The sequence below is a fragment of the Oncorhynchus mykiss genome, chromosome 27 (assembly GCF_057628025.1).
Source record: "Oncorhynchus mykiss isolate SJ-2025 chromosome 27, ASM5762802v1, whole genome shotgun sequence".
NCBI lineage: Eukaryota > Metazoa > Chordata > Actinopteri > Salmoniformes > Salmonidae > Oncorhynchus > Oncorhynchus mykiss.
Window position 1 is genome coordinate 49,280,715 of NC_143048.1, and position 16,786 is coordinate 49,297,500.

The following is a 16,786-nucleotide window of genomic DNA, read 5'->3' on the forward strand; positions in this document are numbered from 1 at the left end:
TATATATAATCAGGACAGGTATTGTATATATAATCAGGACAGGTATTGTATGAGGACAGGTATTGTATATGTAATCAGGACAGGTATTGTATAAGGACAGGTATTGTATATGTAATCAGGACAGGTATTGTATAAGGACAGGTATTGTATATGTAATCAGGACAGGTATTGTATATATAATCAGGACAGGTATTGTATATATAATCAGGACAGGTATTGTATATATAATCAGGACAGGTATTGTATATGTAATCAGGACAGGTATTGTATATATAATCAGGACAGGTGTTGTATATGTAATCAGGACAGGTATTGTATATATAATCTGGACAGGTATTGTATATATAATCAGGACAGGTATTGTATATATAATCAGGACAGGTATTGTATATGTAATCAGGACAGGTATTGTATATATAATCAGGACAGGTATTGTATATATAATCAGGACAGGTATTGTATATATAATCAGGACAGGTATTGTATATATAATCAGGACAGGTATTGTATATATAATCAGGACAGGTATTGTATATATAATCAGGACAGGTATTGTATATATAATCAGGACAGGTATTGTATATATAATCAGGACAGGTATTGTATATATAATCAGGACAGGTATTGTATATATAATCAGGACAGGTATTGTATATATAATCAGGACAGGTATTGTATATATAATCAGGACAGGTATTGTATATATAATCAGGACATGTATTGTATAAGGACAGGTATTGTATATACAATCAGGACAGGTATTGTATATATAATCAGGACAGGTATTGTATATGTAATCAGGACAGGTATTGTATATGTCATCAGGACAGGTATTGTATATACAATCAGGACAGGTATTGTATATGTCATCAGGACAGGTATTGTATATACAATCAGGACAGGTATTGTATATATAATCAGGACAGGTATTGTATATGTAATCAAGACAGGTATTGTATATATAATCAGGACAGGTATTGTATATGTAATCAAGACAGGTATTGTATATATAATCAGGACAGGTATTGTATATATGATCAGGACAGGTATTGTATATATAATCAGGACAGGTATTGTATATATAATCAGGACAGGTATTGTATATATAATCAGGACAGGTATTGTATATATAATCAGGACAGGTATTGTATATGGAATCAGGACAGGTATTGTATATGTAATCAAGACAGGTATTGTATATATAATCAGGACAGGTATTGTATATATGATCAGGACAGGTATTGTATATATAATCAGGACAGGTATTGTATATATAATCAGGACAGGTACTGTGTATATAATCAGGACAGGTATTGTATATGTAATCAGGACAGGTATTGTATATGTAATCAGGACAGGTATTGTATATGTAATCAGGACAGGTATTGTATAAGGACAGGTATTGTATATACCATCAGGACAGGTATTGTATATATAATCAGGACAGGTATTGTATATGTAATCAGGACAGGTATTGTATAAGGACAGGTATTGTATATGTAATCAGGACAGGTATTGTATAAGGACAGGTATTGTATATATAATCAGGACATGTATTGTATATATAATCAGGACAGGTATTGTATAAGGACAGGTATTGTATATACAATCAGGACAGGTATTGTATATATAATCAGGACATGTATTGTATATATAATCAGGACAGGTATTGTATATATAATCAGGACAGGTATTGTATAAGGACAGGTATTGTATGTATAATCAGGACATGTATTGTATATATAATCAGGACAGGTATTGTATAAGGACAGGTATTGTATATATAATCAGGACAGGTATTGTATAAGGACAGGTATTGTATATATAATCAGGACATGTATTGTATATATAATCAGGACAGGTATTGTATAAGGACAGGTATTGTATATATAATCAGGACAGGTATTGTATATATAATCAGGACAGGTATTGTATAAGGACAGGTATTGTATATATAATCAGGACAGGTATTGTATATATAATCAGGACAGGTATTGTATATACAATCAGGACAGGTATTGTATATATAATCAGGACAAGTATTGTATATATAATCAGGACAGGTATTGTATAAGGACAGGTATTGTATATATAATCAGGACAGGTATTGTATATATAATCAGGACAGGTATTGTATATACAATCAGGACAGGTATTGTATATATAATCAGGACAAGTATTGTATATATAATCAGGACAGGTATTGTATAAGGACAGGTATTGTATATACAATCAGGACAGGTATTGTATATATAATCAGGACAGGTATTGTATATGTAATCAGGACAGGTATTGTATATATATATATATATCAGCCACAGCTGATGTGTCACTTCCCTCAGCTGATGATGTCACTTCCAAACAGCTGATGATGTCACTTTCCACAGCTGATGTGTCACTTCCCTCAGCTGCTGATGTCACTTCCAAACAGCTGATGATGTCACTTTCCACAGCTGATGATGGACTTCCCACAGATTACCCCAAATGGCACCCTATTGCCTTTATAGTGGAATACTTTTGACCAGAGCCCTGTGGCCAACCCTCCATCATGCTTTTACATTTAGGGAAACATGTTCTTGTCAAGGTCTTCCCCTCTCCTCTCCTTCCATCATATCATTCTACTCCTCTCTTCTCCTCTTCTCTCTGTGTCCTCTCCTCTCCTTCCATCTGTCCTCTACTCTCCTCTTCTGTCTGTGTCCTCTCCTCTCCTTCTGTCTGTCCTCTACTCCTCTCTACTCCTCTCTAATCCTCTTCTCTCTGTGTCCTCTCCTTCTGTCTGTCCTCTACTTTTCTCTACTACTCTCCTCTTCTGTTTGTGTCCTCTCCTCTCATTCTGTCTGTCCTCTACTCCTCTCTTCTCCTCTTCTCTCTGTGTCCTCTCCTCTCCTTCCATCTGACCTCTACTCCTCTCTACTCCTCTCTTCTCCTCTTCTCTCTGTGTCCTCTCCTCTCCTTCCATCTGTCCTCTACTTTCCTCTTCTGTCTGTGTCCTCTCCTCTCCTTCTGTCTGTCCTCTACTCTTCTCCTCTCTTCTCCTCTGTTCTCTACTAGATCTCTCCTTTTTTTCTCTCCTTCCTCGCCTCCTCTTCTGTTTTTTGAGTTTTGCTGTGAAGGAAAGTTTGTCATTTGCCTGTTTTGTAAATCCCCTTTCTGTTCCTCCCAGGGCTCAGAGAGAGCTAGTCGACCTCTCTGTAGATGTCAGCTCCTGTCTGCTTTGTAAGGGTGTAACATGCACTAAACACTAAGCCTGTTGAGGATAGAGCGCTGAATCCCAGTCCCCACTGTGGACGGTTATTGTTCCCCCGTGTAGTGATCATCCTCCCCTTGTCCCCTGGCTGTCTGATAGAGATGCCAGGACGGCCCAGTGGGGGGGCTGGAGGCCCGGGGGGGGGGGGGGGGGGGGGGGGGGGACACTGGAAACAGCAGGAGCCTGGAGGGACTGTCTATATCCTCTGGGACTGTGTTGACTGTGTACCTGCCTAACTCTGTCTATCAGGGACTGTGTTTACTGTGTTTCTGCCTAACTCTGTCTATCAGGGACTGTGTTGACTGTGTACCTGCCTAACTCTGTCTATCAGGGACTGTGTTGACTGTGTACCTGCCTAACTCTGTCTATCAGGGACTGTGTTGACTGTGTACCTGCCTAACTCTGTCTATCAGGGACTGTTTTGACTGTGTACCTGCCTAACTCTGTCTATCAGGGACTGTGTTGACTGTGTACCTGCCTAACTCTGTCTATCAGGGACTGTTTTGACTGTGTTTCTGCCTAACTCTGTCTATCAGGGACTGTGTTGACTGTGTACCTGCCTAACTCTGTCTATCAGGGACTGTGTTTACTGCATACCTGCCTAACTCTGTCTATGTGACTTTGTGTCTGACTGTCTCTGTGTAACTCTGTCATTGACTGACTGTGTTTCTATGTGACTCTGTCTTCCTGCTCTCTGTGACTGTCTCTGTGTTGCCTGTGTATCTAATTATCCCTCTCTCTCTCTCTCTCTCTCTCTCTCGCTCTCTCTCTCTCTCTCTCTCTCTCTCTCTGTCTCTATCTCCCCTCTCTATTTCTCTCTCTGTCTCTATGTCCCTCTCTCCCCTCTCTCTCTCTCTCTCTGTCTCTCTCTCTCTCTCTCTCCCTCTTTCTCTCTCTCTCTCTCTCTCTCTCTCTCTCTCCCTCTCTCTCTATGTCTCTCTCTCCCCTCTCTATTTTTCTCTCTGTCTCCCTGTCTCTTTCTCTGTCTCTCTGTCTCTGTATATATCTCTTTCTCTCTCTTCCAGTGGACTGCCTGGACCCTACCTGTTCTGGGCGTGGGGTTTGTGTGCGTGGAGAGTGCCACTGTTTCGTGGGCTGGGGCGGGTCGGGGTGTGAGAGCACCAGGGCGTCCTGCATGGACCAGTGTTCCGGACACGGAGCCTTCCTGACAGACACAGGAACCTGCAGCTGTGACCCCAACTGGACCGGACAGGACTGCTCCACAGGTCAGTGGCTAAAGAAATATATCTTAATATCTCAATCTAATACACACGGAGTATACCAACTATTGGGAACACGTTCCGACTATCGAGTTCACATCCCCACCTTTTGCCTTCAGAACAGCCTCTCAATCCGTCAGGTCATGGACACGGTGTCCAAACCATTCCACAGTGATGCTGGCCCATGTTGACTCAAATGCTTCCCACAGTTGTGTCAAGTTGGCTGGATGTCCTTTGGGTGGTGGACTATTCTGGATACACACGGGAAACTGTTGAGCGTGAAAAGCCCAGCAGCGTTGCAGCTCTTGACACATTCAAACCGGTGCGCTTGTCTTGCAGTCCAAGTCTCAATTGTAAATTCTTCATTAACCTGTCTCCTCCCCTTCATCTACACTGATTGAAGTGTGTTTAACAACTGACATCAATAAGAGATCGTAGCTTTCACCTGGATTCACCTGGTCAGTCTATGTCAAGGGAAGAGCAGGTGTTCTTAATGTTTTGTAAACTCAGTACATCTAATAAGTACTGGACCGGACCTCAATACATCTTCATTCTTCAGAAAGTCTTCATACCCTGTGACTTAATCCACATGTTGTGTGTTACCGCTGAATTCACACACAGTTTTATATATTTTTACTAATTTATTAAAAATGAGAGACAGAAATATCTAATTTAACTAACTATTCACACCCAATACTTTGTAGAAGAACCTATGGTGGTGATTACAGCTTTGAGTCGTCTATGTCTGTAAAGGCTTTGAATCGTCTTCAGTGTGTCTGGATCAGCTTTGAGTCGTCTTCAGTATGTCTGTAAAGGCTTTGAGTCGTCTTCAGTGTGTCTGTAAAGGCTTTGAGTCGTCTTCAGTGTGGCTGGATCAGCTTTGAGTCGTCTTCAGTATGTCTGTAAAGGCTTTGAGTTGTCTTCAGTATGTCTGTTAAGGCTTTGAGTCGTCTTCAGTATGTCTGGATCAGCTTTGAGTCGTCTTCAGTATGTCTGGATCAGCTTTGAGTCGTCTTCAGTATGTCTGTAAAGGCTTTGAGTCGTCTTCAGTATGTCTGTAAAGGCTTTGAGTCGTCTTCAGTATGTCTGGATCAGCTTTGAGTCGTCTTCAGTATGTCTGTAAAGGCTTTGAGTCGTCTTCAGTATGTCTGTAAAGGCTTTGAGTCGTCTTCAGTATGTCTGTAACAAGCTCTATTAAGTTAGATCGGTGAACAGCAATCTTCAAGTCTTTGCACAGATTTTCAATTGGATTCAAGTCTTTGCTTTGGCTGGGCCACTCAAGGACTTTCACAGTCTTGTTCTGAAGGCCATTCCAGCGTTGCGTTGAAACCTCGTCCCCAGTATAAGGTCGTTTGCACTCTGAAGCAGATTCACATCAAGGATTTGCCTCTATTTGGCATCATTCATTGTTCCCTCGATCCTCACTAGTTTCCCAGTCCCTGCTGCTGAAAAGCCTCCCCATAGCATGATGCTGCCACCACCAAGCTTTACGGTAGGGATGGTGTTAGACAGATGATAAGCTGTGCCTGGTTTTCTCGAAGCATAGTGAGTTACATTTTTGTCTCATCAGACCACATAATCTTTTGCCGTCTTAGAGTCTTTCATGTGCCTTATTTTCTAAACTCCAGGCGTGCCTTTTTCTCATGAGTGGATTCCGTCTGTCCACTCTGCCATAAAGCCCAGATTGGTGAAGTGCTGAAGAGATTGTTGTCCTTCTGACGGGTCCTCCCATCGCAGCCAAGGATCTATGTAGTTCTGTCATAGTGGTCATTGGGTTCTTGGTCACCTCCCTGACCAAGGTCCTTCTTGCTCTAGAGTCTGGGTAGTTCCATATTTTTTTAATTTTCCAATGATGGAAACCACTGTGCTCTTGGAAACTTTCAACACTCTAGAAATAGTTGTCTCCCAGATATATGCCTCATCACAATTATATATCTGAGATCTACAAACAGTTCCTTGGACTTATATAGTTTATGCCCTGACATGCACTGTCAACTGCGGGACCTTTATATAGACAGGTGTGTTTCTTTCTAAATCATGTTCAAGACTGTTTTCTGGGGGTCTGTACTCCTGAAGCTGTTTTTGTGCTTGCCAGTTAGCTAGCAGTTCTCAGCTGTTAGCAGCCAATGGCTAGCAGTTTTATTTTTACCACCGATAAAAACAGATGATTGCCATAATTATTTTGAGTCATTACTGAATTATTTCATATAATACATCAAACGTTAAACCTCTTAAATAATTAATTGTAATTCATGGTAACCTCGTAAACAATTACTTAGACCTGGTGTTTATTTGAAACAGGTATTTTCCATTAATAGGGACAGGCGGCTATTTGAGATTGCTTTTCATTAAAGTTTTACGCTAGTTTTTCAGTTCAAGATAATCCTTCAAAATTTGCATCCGACTGACGTAACTGCTGAGGTTCCTGTCGGAAATAAACACTAGTGATTAGTGACTAGTGACTAGGTTATGTCCAAAAAAATGTGTTGCTGCTTAACATGAAAGCACCAATTATCCCCATCACCAGAAGTGGGCTTCAGCTCTACTTCTCTACAGCAGCAATCACAGCTGATTTCAGTAATACGTTTGGGTCTTCTGTCCTTGTCCGATTGGCCTCACTCTGTCTCTAAACCTCCTCACACATGGGCTGCCTCCCAAATGGAACACTATTCCCCATATAGATGTATAGGTAGAACACACTTTTTTTTGTTTGTTACCAGGACCCTTAGGGCTGTCCTCAAAAGTAGTGCGCTATGTAGGGAATAGGGTGTCATATGGAACACATGAATGTTTTGTTTGCAGTCAGAGAAAATAAAGGGCACAAGCAAAGTGAGGATCTTGTCAAAGACATGTTGTTGTCTAGCTGGATGTAACTAGCTGGATGTATCCCCTGTGGTGTTGTCTAGCTGGATATAACTAGCTGGATGTAACTAGCTGGATGTAACTAGCTGGATGTATCCCCTGTGGTGTTGTTGTCTAGCTGGATGTAACTAGCTGAATGTAACTAGCTGGATGTATCCCCTGTGGTGTTGTCTAGCTGGATGTAACTAGCTGGATGTAACTAGCTGGATGTAATTAGCTGGATGTATCCCATGTGGTGTTGTCTAGCTGGATGTAACTAGCTGGATGTAACTAGCTGGATGTAACTAGCTGGATGTAATTAGCTGGATGTAATTAGCTGGATGTAACTAGCTGGATGTAATTAGCTGAATGTATCCCATGTGGTGTTGTCTAGCTGGATGTAACTAGCTGGATGTAACCCCTGTGGTGTTGTCTAGCTGGATGTAACTAGCGGGATGTATCCCCTGTGGTGTTGTCTAGCTGGATGTAACTAGCTGGATGTAACTAGCTGGATGTAATTAGCTGGATGTAATTAGCTGGATGTGTCCCATGTGGTGTTGTCTAGCTGGATGTAACTAGCTGGATGTAACCCCTGTGGTGTTGTCTAGCTGTAACTAGCGGGATGTATCCCCTGTGGTGTTGTCTAGCTGGATGTAACTAGCTGGATGTAACTAGCTGGATGTATCCCCTGTGGTGTTGTTGTCTAGCTGGATGTAACTAGCTGGATGTATCCCCCATGGTGTTGTCTACCTGGATGTAACTAGCTGGATGTAACTAGCTGGATGTGTCCCCAGTGGTGTTGTCTAGCTGGATGTGTCCCCTGTGGTGTTGTCTAGCTGGATGTGTCCCCTGTGGTGTTGTCTAGCTGGATGTATCCCATGTGGTGTTGTCTAGCTGGATGTAACTAGCTGGATGTATCCCCTGTGGTGTTGTCTAGCTGGATGTATCCCCTGTGGTGTTGTCTAGCTGGATGGAACCCCTGTGGTGTTGTCTAGCTGGATGTATCCCCTGTGGTGTTGTCTAGCTGGATGTAACTAGATGGATGTATCCCCTGTGGTGTTGTCTAGCTGGATGTAACCCCTGTGGTGTTGTCTAGCTGGATGTATCCCCTGTGGTGTTGTCTAGCTGGATGTAACTAGCTGGATGTATCCCCTGTGGTGTTGTCTAGCTGGATGTAACCCCCTGTGTTGGTGTTGTCTAGCTGGATGTATCCCCTGTGGTGTTGTCTAGCTGGATGTAACTAGCTGGATGTATCCCCTGTGGTGTTGTCTAGCTGGATGTAACCCCCTGTGTTGGTGTTGTCTAGCTGGATGTATCCCCTGTGGTGTTGTCTAGCTGGATGTAACCCCTGTGGTGGTGTTGTCTAGCTGGATGTATCCCCTGTGGTGTTGTCTAGCTGGATGTAACTAGCTGGATGTATCCCCTGTGGTGTTGTCTAGCTGGATGTAACCCCCTGTGTTGGTGTTGTCTAGCTGGATGTATCCCCTGTGGTGTTGTCTAGCTGGATGTAACCCCCTGTGGTGTTGTCTAGCTGGATGTATCCTCTGTGGTGTTGTCTAGCTGGATGTAACTAGCTGGATGTATCCCCTGTGGTGTTGTCTAGCTGGATGTAACTAGCTGGATGTATCCCCTGTGGTGTTGTCTAGCTGGATGTAACTAGCTAGATGTATCCCCTGTGGTGTTGTCTAGCTGGATGTAACTAGCTGGATGTAACCCCTGTGGTGTTGTCTAGCTGGATGTATCCCCTGTGGTGTTGTCTAGCTGGACGTATCCCCTGTGGTGTTGTCTAGCTGGATGTATCCCCTGTGGTGTTGTCTAGCTGGATGTAACTAGCTGGATGTATCCCCTGTGGTGTTGTCTAGCTGGATGTAACTAGCTGGATGTATCCCCTGTGGTGTTGTCTAGCTGGATGTAACTAGCTGGATGTATCCCCTCTGGTGTTGTCTAGCTGGATGTAACTAGCTGGATGTATCCCCTGTGGTGTTGTCTAGCTGGATGTATCCCCTGTGGTGTTGTCTAGCTGGATGTATCCCCTGTGGTGTTGTCTAGCTGGATGTATCCCCTGTGTTGTTGTCTAGCTGGATGTATCCCCTGTGGTGTTGTCTAGCTGGATGTAACCCCTGTGGTGTTGTCTAGCTGGATGTATCCCCTGTGGTGTTGTCTAGCTGGATGTATCCCCTGTGGTGTTGTCTAGCTGGATGTATCCCCTGTGGTGTTGTCTAGCTGGATGTAACTAGCTGGATGTATCCCCTGTGGCGTTGTCTAGCTGGATGTAACTAGCTGGATGTATCCCCTGTGGTGTTGTCTAGCTGGATGTATCCCATGTGGTGTTGTCTAGCTGGATGTAACTAGCTGGATGTATCCCCTGTGGTGTTGTCTAGCTGGATGTATCCCCTGTGGTGTTGTCTAGCTGGATGTAACTAGCTGGATGTATCCCCTGTGGTGTTGTCTAGCTGGATGTATCCCCTGTGGTGTTGTCTAGCTGGATGTAACTAGCTGGATGTATCCCCTGTGGTGTTGTCTAGCTGGATGTAACTAGCTGGATGTAACTAGCTGGATGTAACTAGCTGGATGTAACCCCTGTGGTGTTGTCTAGCTGGATGTATCCCTTGTGGTGTTGTCTAGCTGGATGTATCCCCTGTGGTGTTGTCTAGCTGGATGTATCCCCTGTGGTGTTGTCTAGCTGGATGTATCCCCTGTGGTGTTGTCTAGCTGGATATATCCCCTGTGGTGTTGTCTAGCTGGATGTATCCCCTGTGGTGTTGTCTAGCTGGATGTATCCCCTGTGGTGTTGTCTAGCTGGATGTATCCCCTGTGGTGTTGTTGTCTAGCTGGATGTATCCCCTGTGGTGTTGTTGTCTAGCTGGATGTAACCCCTGTGGTGTTGTCTAGCTGGATGTATCCCATGTGGTGTTGTCTAGCTGGATGTAACTAGCTGGATGTATCCCCTGTGGTGTTGTCTAGCTGGATGTATCCCCTGTGGTGTTGTCTAGCTGGATGTAACTAGCTGGATGTATCCCCTGTGGTGTTGTCTAGCTGGATGTATCCCCTGTGGTGTTGTCTAGCTGGATGTAACTAGCTGGATGTATCCCCTGTGGTGTTGTCTAGCTGGATGTAACTAGCTGGATGTAACTAGCTGGATGTAACTAGCTGGATGTAACCCCTGTGGTGTTGTCTAGCTGGATGTATCCCTTGTGGTGTTGTCTAGCTGGATGTATCCCCTGTGGTGTTGTCTAGCTGGATGTATCCCCTGTGGTGTTGTCTAGCTGGATGTATCCCCTGTGGTGTTGTCTAGCTGGATATATCCCCTGTGGTGTTGTCTAGCTGGATGTATCCCCTGTGGTGTTGTCTAGCTGGATGTATCCCCTGTGGTGTTGTCTAGCTGGATATATCCCCTGTGGTGTTGTCTAGCTGGATGTATCCCCTGTGGTGTTGTTGTCTAGCTGGATGTATCCCCTGTGGTGTTGTCTAGCTGGATGTATCCCCTGTGGTGTTGTCTAGCTGGATATATCCCCTGTGGTGTTGTCTAGCTGAATGTATCCCCTGTGGTGTTGTCTAGCTGGATATATCCCCTGTGGTGTTGTCTAACTGGATGTATCCCCTGTGGTGTTGTCTAGCTGGATGTATCCCCTGTGGTGTTGTCTAGCTGGATGTATCCCCTGTGGTGTTGTCTAGCTGGATGTAACTAGCTGGATGTATCCCCTGTGGTGTTGTCTAGCTGGATGTATCCCCTGTGGTGTTGTCTAGCTGGATGTTACCCCTGTGGGGTTGACAGAGCCTGAGCTACAAATTTGACTTGTACAGCTGGTTTCAAAATATAAATTTGATTTAAAATACCTTTATAGCTGTGCTTGATTGAGAATGTTGCAGTGCAATAGACCAATGGAATTGTACCAAAAGTTCAATCCCCGCCCATCTGTTTAGCGAGGCAGGGAAAACAGTCTTGTCTAGTCAGGCAGAGAAAACAGTCTTGTCTAGTCAGGAGGATAAAACAGTCTTGTCTAGTCAGGCAGAGAAAACAGTCTTGTCTAGTCAGGCAGAGAAAACAGTCTTGTCTAGTCAGGCAGAGAAAACAGTCTTGTCTAGTCAGGCAGAGAAAACAGTATTGTCTAGTCAGGCAGAGAAAACATTCTTGTCTAGTCAGGCAGAGAAAACAGTCTTGTCTAGTCAGGAGGAGAAAACAGTCTTGTCTAGTCAGGAGGAGAAAACAGTCTTGTCTAGTCAGGAGGAGAAAACAGTCTTGTCTAGTCAGGCAGAGAAACCAGTCTTGTCTAGTCAAGCAGAGAAAACAGTCTTGTCTAGTCAGGCAGAGAAAACAGTCTTGTCTAGTCAGGCAGAGAAAACAGTATTGTCTAGTCAGGAGGAGAAAACAGTCTTGTCTAGTCAGGCAGAGAAAACAGTCTTGTCTAGTCAGGAGGAGAAAACAGTCTTGTCTAGTCAGGCAGAGAAAACAGTCTTGTCTAGTCAGGCAGAGAAAACAGTCTTGTCTAGTCAGGCAGAGAAAACAGTATTGTCTAGTCAGGCAGAGAAAACAGTCTTGTCTAGTCAGGCAGAGAAAACAGTATTGTCTAGTCAGGCAGAGAAAACAGTATTGTCTAGTCAGGAGGAGAAAACAGTCTTGTCTAGTCAGGCAGAGAAAACAGTATTGTCTAGTCAGGAGGAGAAAACAGTCTTGTCTAGTCAGGCAGAGAAAACAGTATTGTCTAGTCAGGCAGAGAAACCAGTCTTGTCTAGTCAGGCAGAGAAAACAGTCTTGTCTAGTCAGGCAGAGAAAACAGTATTGTCTAGTCAGGAGGAGAAAACAGTCGTGTCTAGTCAGGCAGAGAAAACAGTATTGTCTAGTCAGGAGGAGAAAACAGTCTTGTCTAGTCAGGCAGAGAAAACAGTCTTGTCTAGTCAGGCAGAGAAAACAGTATTGTCTAGTCAGGAGGAGAAAACAGTCTTGTCTAGTCAGGCAGAGAAAACAGTCTTGTCTAGTCAGGCAGAGAAAACAGTCTTGTCTAGTCAGGCAGAGAAAACAGTCTTGTCTAGTCAGGAGGAGAAAACAGTCTTGTCTAGTCAGGCAGAGAAAACAGTCTTGTCTAGTCAGGCAGAGAAAACAGTCTTGTCTAGTCAGGCAGAGAAAACAGTCTTGTCTAGTCAGGAGGAGAAAACAGTCTTGTCTAGTCAGGCAGAGAAAACAGTCTTGTCTAGTCAGGAGGAGAAAACAGTCTTGTCTAGTCAGGCAGAGACAACAGTCTTGTCTAGTCAGGAGGAGAAAACAGTCTTGTCTAGTCAGGCAGAGAAAACAGTCTTGTCTAGTCAGGCAGAGAAAACAGTCTTGTCTAGTCAGGCAGAGAAAACAGTCTTGTCTAGTCAGGCAGAGAAAACAGTCTTGTCTAGTCAGGAGGAGAAAACAGTCTTGTCTAGTCTGGCAGAGAAAACAGTATTGTCTAGTCAGGAGGAGAAAACAGTCTTGTCTAGTCAGGCAGAGAAAACAGTCTTGTCTAGTCAGGCAGAGAAAACAGTCTTGTCTAGTCAGGCAGAGAAAACAGTATTGTCTAGTCAGGAGGAGAAAACAGTCTTGTCTAGTCAGGCAGAGAAAACAGTCTTGTCTAGTCAGGCAGAGAAAACAGTCTTGTCTAGTCAGGCAGAGAAAACAGTCTTGTCTAGTCAGGAGGAGAAAACAGTCTTGTCTAGTCAGGCAGAGAAAACAGTCTTGTCTAGTCAGGCAGAGAAAACAGTCTTGTCTAGTCAGGCAGAGAAAACAGTCTTGTCTAGTCAGGAGGAGAAAACAGTCTTGTCTAGTCAGGCAGAGACAACAGTCTTGTCTAGTCAGGAGGAGAAAACAGTCTTGTCTAGTCAGGCAGAGAAAACAGTCTTGTCTAGTCAGGCAGAGAAAACAGTCTTGTCTAGTCAGGAGGAGAAAACACAAATGAAGCATCACATCAGGGAAACGTGATATTCATGTTGCGCATCACTATATCCCCAAGTCACAGGGCAGCTGGGACATTTAACCTTCACTTACCTCTAATTGACCAAAAAGCTCAGAACAATTGATTTGCCGATAAGATTTAAATCACCAAGCTGTCTTAGTGTATAGAAAAACCAGTCGTTCTGGTGTTTTCTCTCTCTGGTCTTTCACTCTGTCAGACAACTGATGTGATATTAGTACAGAATGGGATCTGAACTGAACGAGGAGGTCTGAAATTAGATTTTAAATGAGGCTTTGCTTGGTGTACCGGGGGATGAGTCCCAAATGGCACCCTAGTCCCAATTCGCTATGTAGGGAACATGTTGTCATTTGGGACAAACACTCACCAGTTCCTTTATGTCCCATTAATATGAAGCAGACAGGCTGACCTATTAGGTAATCCTGGGGATTTGGAGGGGAATGGAGAGTTAAATTAGTGATGGGTATAGCATAGCAGCAGTATGGATTAACTGCATATGTACAGTATAACCGCAGTATACTATAACAGCACTATAATATAGTATAGTAGCAGTATACTATAGCAGCACTATAATATAGTATAGTAGCAGTATATTATAGCAGCACTATAATATAGTATAGTAGCAGTATATTATAGCAGCACTATAATATAGTATAGTAGCAGTATACTATAGCAGCACTATAATATAGTATAGTAGCAGTATACTATAGCAGCACTATAATATAGTATACTAGCAGTATACTATAGCAGCACTATAATATAGTATAGTAGCAGTATATTATAGCAGCACTATAATATAGTATAGTAGCAGTATATTATAGCAGCACTATAATATAGTATAGTAGCAGTATACTATAGCAGCACTATAATATAGTATAGTAGCAGTATACTATAGCAGCACTATAATATAGTATAGTAGCAGTATACTATAGCAGCACTATAATATAGTATAGTAGCAGTATATTATAGCAGCACTATAATATAGTATAGTAGCAGTATACTATAGCAGCACTATAATATAGTATAGTAGCAGTATACTATAGCAGCACTATAATATAGTATAGTAGCAGTATACTATAGCAGCACTATAATATAGTATAGTAGCAGTATATTATAGCAGCACTATAATATAGTATAGTAGCAGTATATTATAGCAGCACTATAATATAGTATAGTAGCAGTATACTATAGCAGCACTATAATATAGTATAGTAGCAGTATATTATAGCAGCACTATAATATAGTATAGTAGCAGTATACTATAGCAGCAGTATAATATAGTATACTAGCAGTATACTATAGCAGCACTATAATATAGTATAGTAGCAGTATATTATAGCAGCACTATAATATAGTATAGTAGCAGTATACTATAGCAGCACTATAATATAGTATAGTAGCAGTATACTATAGCAGCACTATAATATAGTATAGTAGCAGTATACTATAGCAGCACTATAATATAGTATAGTAGCAGTATATTATAGCAGCACTATAATATAGTATAGTAGCAGTATACTATAGCAGCAGTATAATATAGTATAGTAGCAGTATACTATAGCAGCACTATAATATAGTATAGTAGCAGTATATTATAGCAGCACTATAATATAGTATAGTAGCAGTATACTATAGCAGCAGTATAATATAGTATAGTAGCAGTATATTATAGCAGCACTATAATATAGTATAGTAGCAGTATACTATAGCAGCAGTATAATATAGTATAGTAGCAGTATACTATAGCAGCACTATAATATAGTATAGTAGCAGTATACTATAGCAGCACTATAATATAGTATAGTAGCAGTATACTATAGCAGCAGTATAATATAGTATACTAGCAGTATACTATACAGTGCCTTGCGAAAGTATTTGGCCCCCTTGAACTTTGCGAACTTTTGCCACATTTCAGGCTTCAAACATAAAGATATAAAACTGTATTTTTTTTGTGAAGAATCAACAACAAGTGGGACACAATCATGAAGTGGAACGACATTTGTTGGATATTTCAAACTTTTTTAGCAAATCAAAAACTGAAAAATTGGGCGTGCAAAATTATTCAGCCCCCTTAAGTTAATACTTTGTAGCGCCACCTTTTGCTGCGATTACAGCTGTAAGTCGCTTGGGGTATGTCTCTATCAGTTTTGCACATCGAGAGACTGAATTTTTTTCCCATTCCTCCTTGCAAAACAGCTCGAGCTCAGTGAGGTTGGATGGAGAGCATTTGTGAACAGCAGTTTTCAGTTCTTTCCACAGATTCTCGATTGGATTCAGGTCTGGACTTTGACTTGGCCATTCTAACACCTGGATATGTTTATTTTTGAACCATTCCATTGTAGATTTTGCTTTATGTTTTGGATCATTGTCTTGTTGGAAGACAAATCTCCGTCCCAGTCTCAGGTCTTTTGCAGACTCCATCAGGTTTTCTTCCAGAATGGTCCTGTATTTGGCTCCATCCATCTTCCCATCAATTTTAACCATCTTCCCTGTCCCTGCTGAAGAAAAGCAGGCCCAAACCATGATGCTGCCACCACCATGTTTGACAGTGGGGATGGTGTGTTCAGGGTGATGAGCTGTGTTGCTTTTACGCCAAACATAAGGTTTTGCATTGTTGCCAGAAAGTTCAATTTTGGTTTCATCTGACCAGAGCACCTTCTTCCACATGTTTGGTGTGTCTCCCAGGTGGCTTGTGGCAAACTTTAAAATACACTTTTTATGGATATCTTTAAGAAATGGCTTTCCTCTTGCCACTCTTCCATAAAGGCTAGATTTGTGCAATATACGACTGACTGTCTCCCACCTCAGCTGTAGATCTCTGCAGTTCATCCAGAGTGATCATGGGCCTCTTGGCTGCATCTCTGATCAGTCTTCTCCTTGTATGAGCTGAAAGTTTAGAGGGACGGCCAGGTCTTGGTAGATTTGTAGTGGTCTGATACTCCTTCCATTTCAATATTATCGCTTGCACAGTGCTCCTTGGGATGTTTAAAGCCTGGGAAATCTTTTTGTATCCAAATCCGGCTTTAAACTTCTTCACAACAGTATCTCGGACCTGCCTGGTGTGTTCCTTGTTCTTCATGATGCTCTCTGCGCTTTTAACGGACCTCTGAGACTATCACAGTGCAGGTGCATTTATACGGAGACTTGATTACACACAGGTGGATTGTATTTATCATCATTAGTCATTTAGGTCAACATTGGATCATTCAGAGATCCTCACTGAACTTCTGGAGAGAGTTTATATTATAGTATATTATAGTAGTGGTATAGTATAGCATCAGTATTGTATAGTAGTGGTATTGTATATCAGCAGTATAGTACAGTAGCAGTAGAGTATGGTATGGTAGCAGTATAGTAGCGGTATAGCTTGGTATGGCAGAAGAATAATATAGCAGCAGTATAGTATTGCATAGCAATATCAGTATAGTATAGCAGTGGTATGGTATAGTATGGTAGCAGTATAGTACAGTAGCAGTATAGTATATAATAGCAGCAGTATAGCATGATAGCAGTATAGTATGGTACTAGTAGTAGTACCGGTGTTA

General features: G+C 42.2%; 1 protein-coding gene across 2 annotated transcripts in view; it reads left to right on the plus strand.

Moving 5' to 3' along the window:
* Positions 1–16,786, plus strand: part of LOC110503028 (teneurin-4) — a 332,490-nt gene that overhangs the window by 13,579 nt on the left and 302,125 nt on the right. For both annotated transcript variants that reach the window (XM_090224046.1, XM_090224045.1), the window contains exon 3: positions 4,273–4,473. In XM_090224046.1, the coding sequence (XP_090080172.1) occupies positions 4,273–4,473 (201 nt within the window). The remainder of the gene's footprint in view (positions 1–4,272; positions 4,474–16,786) is intronic.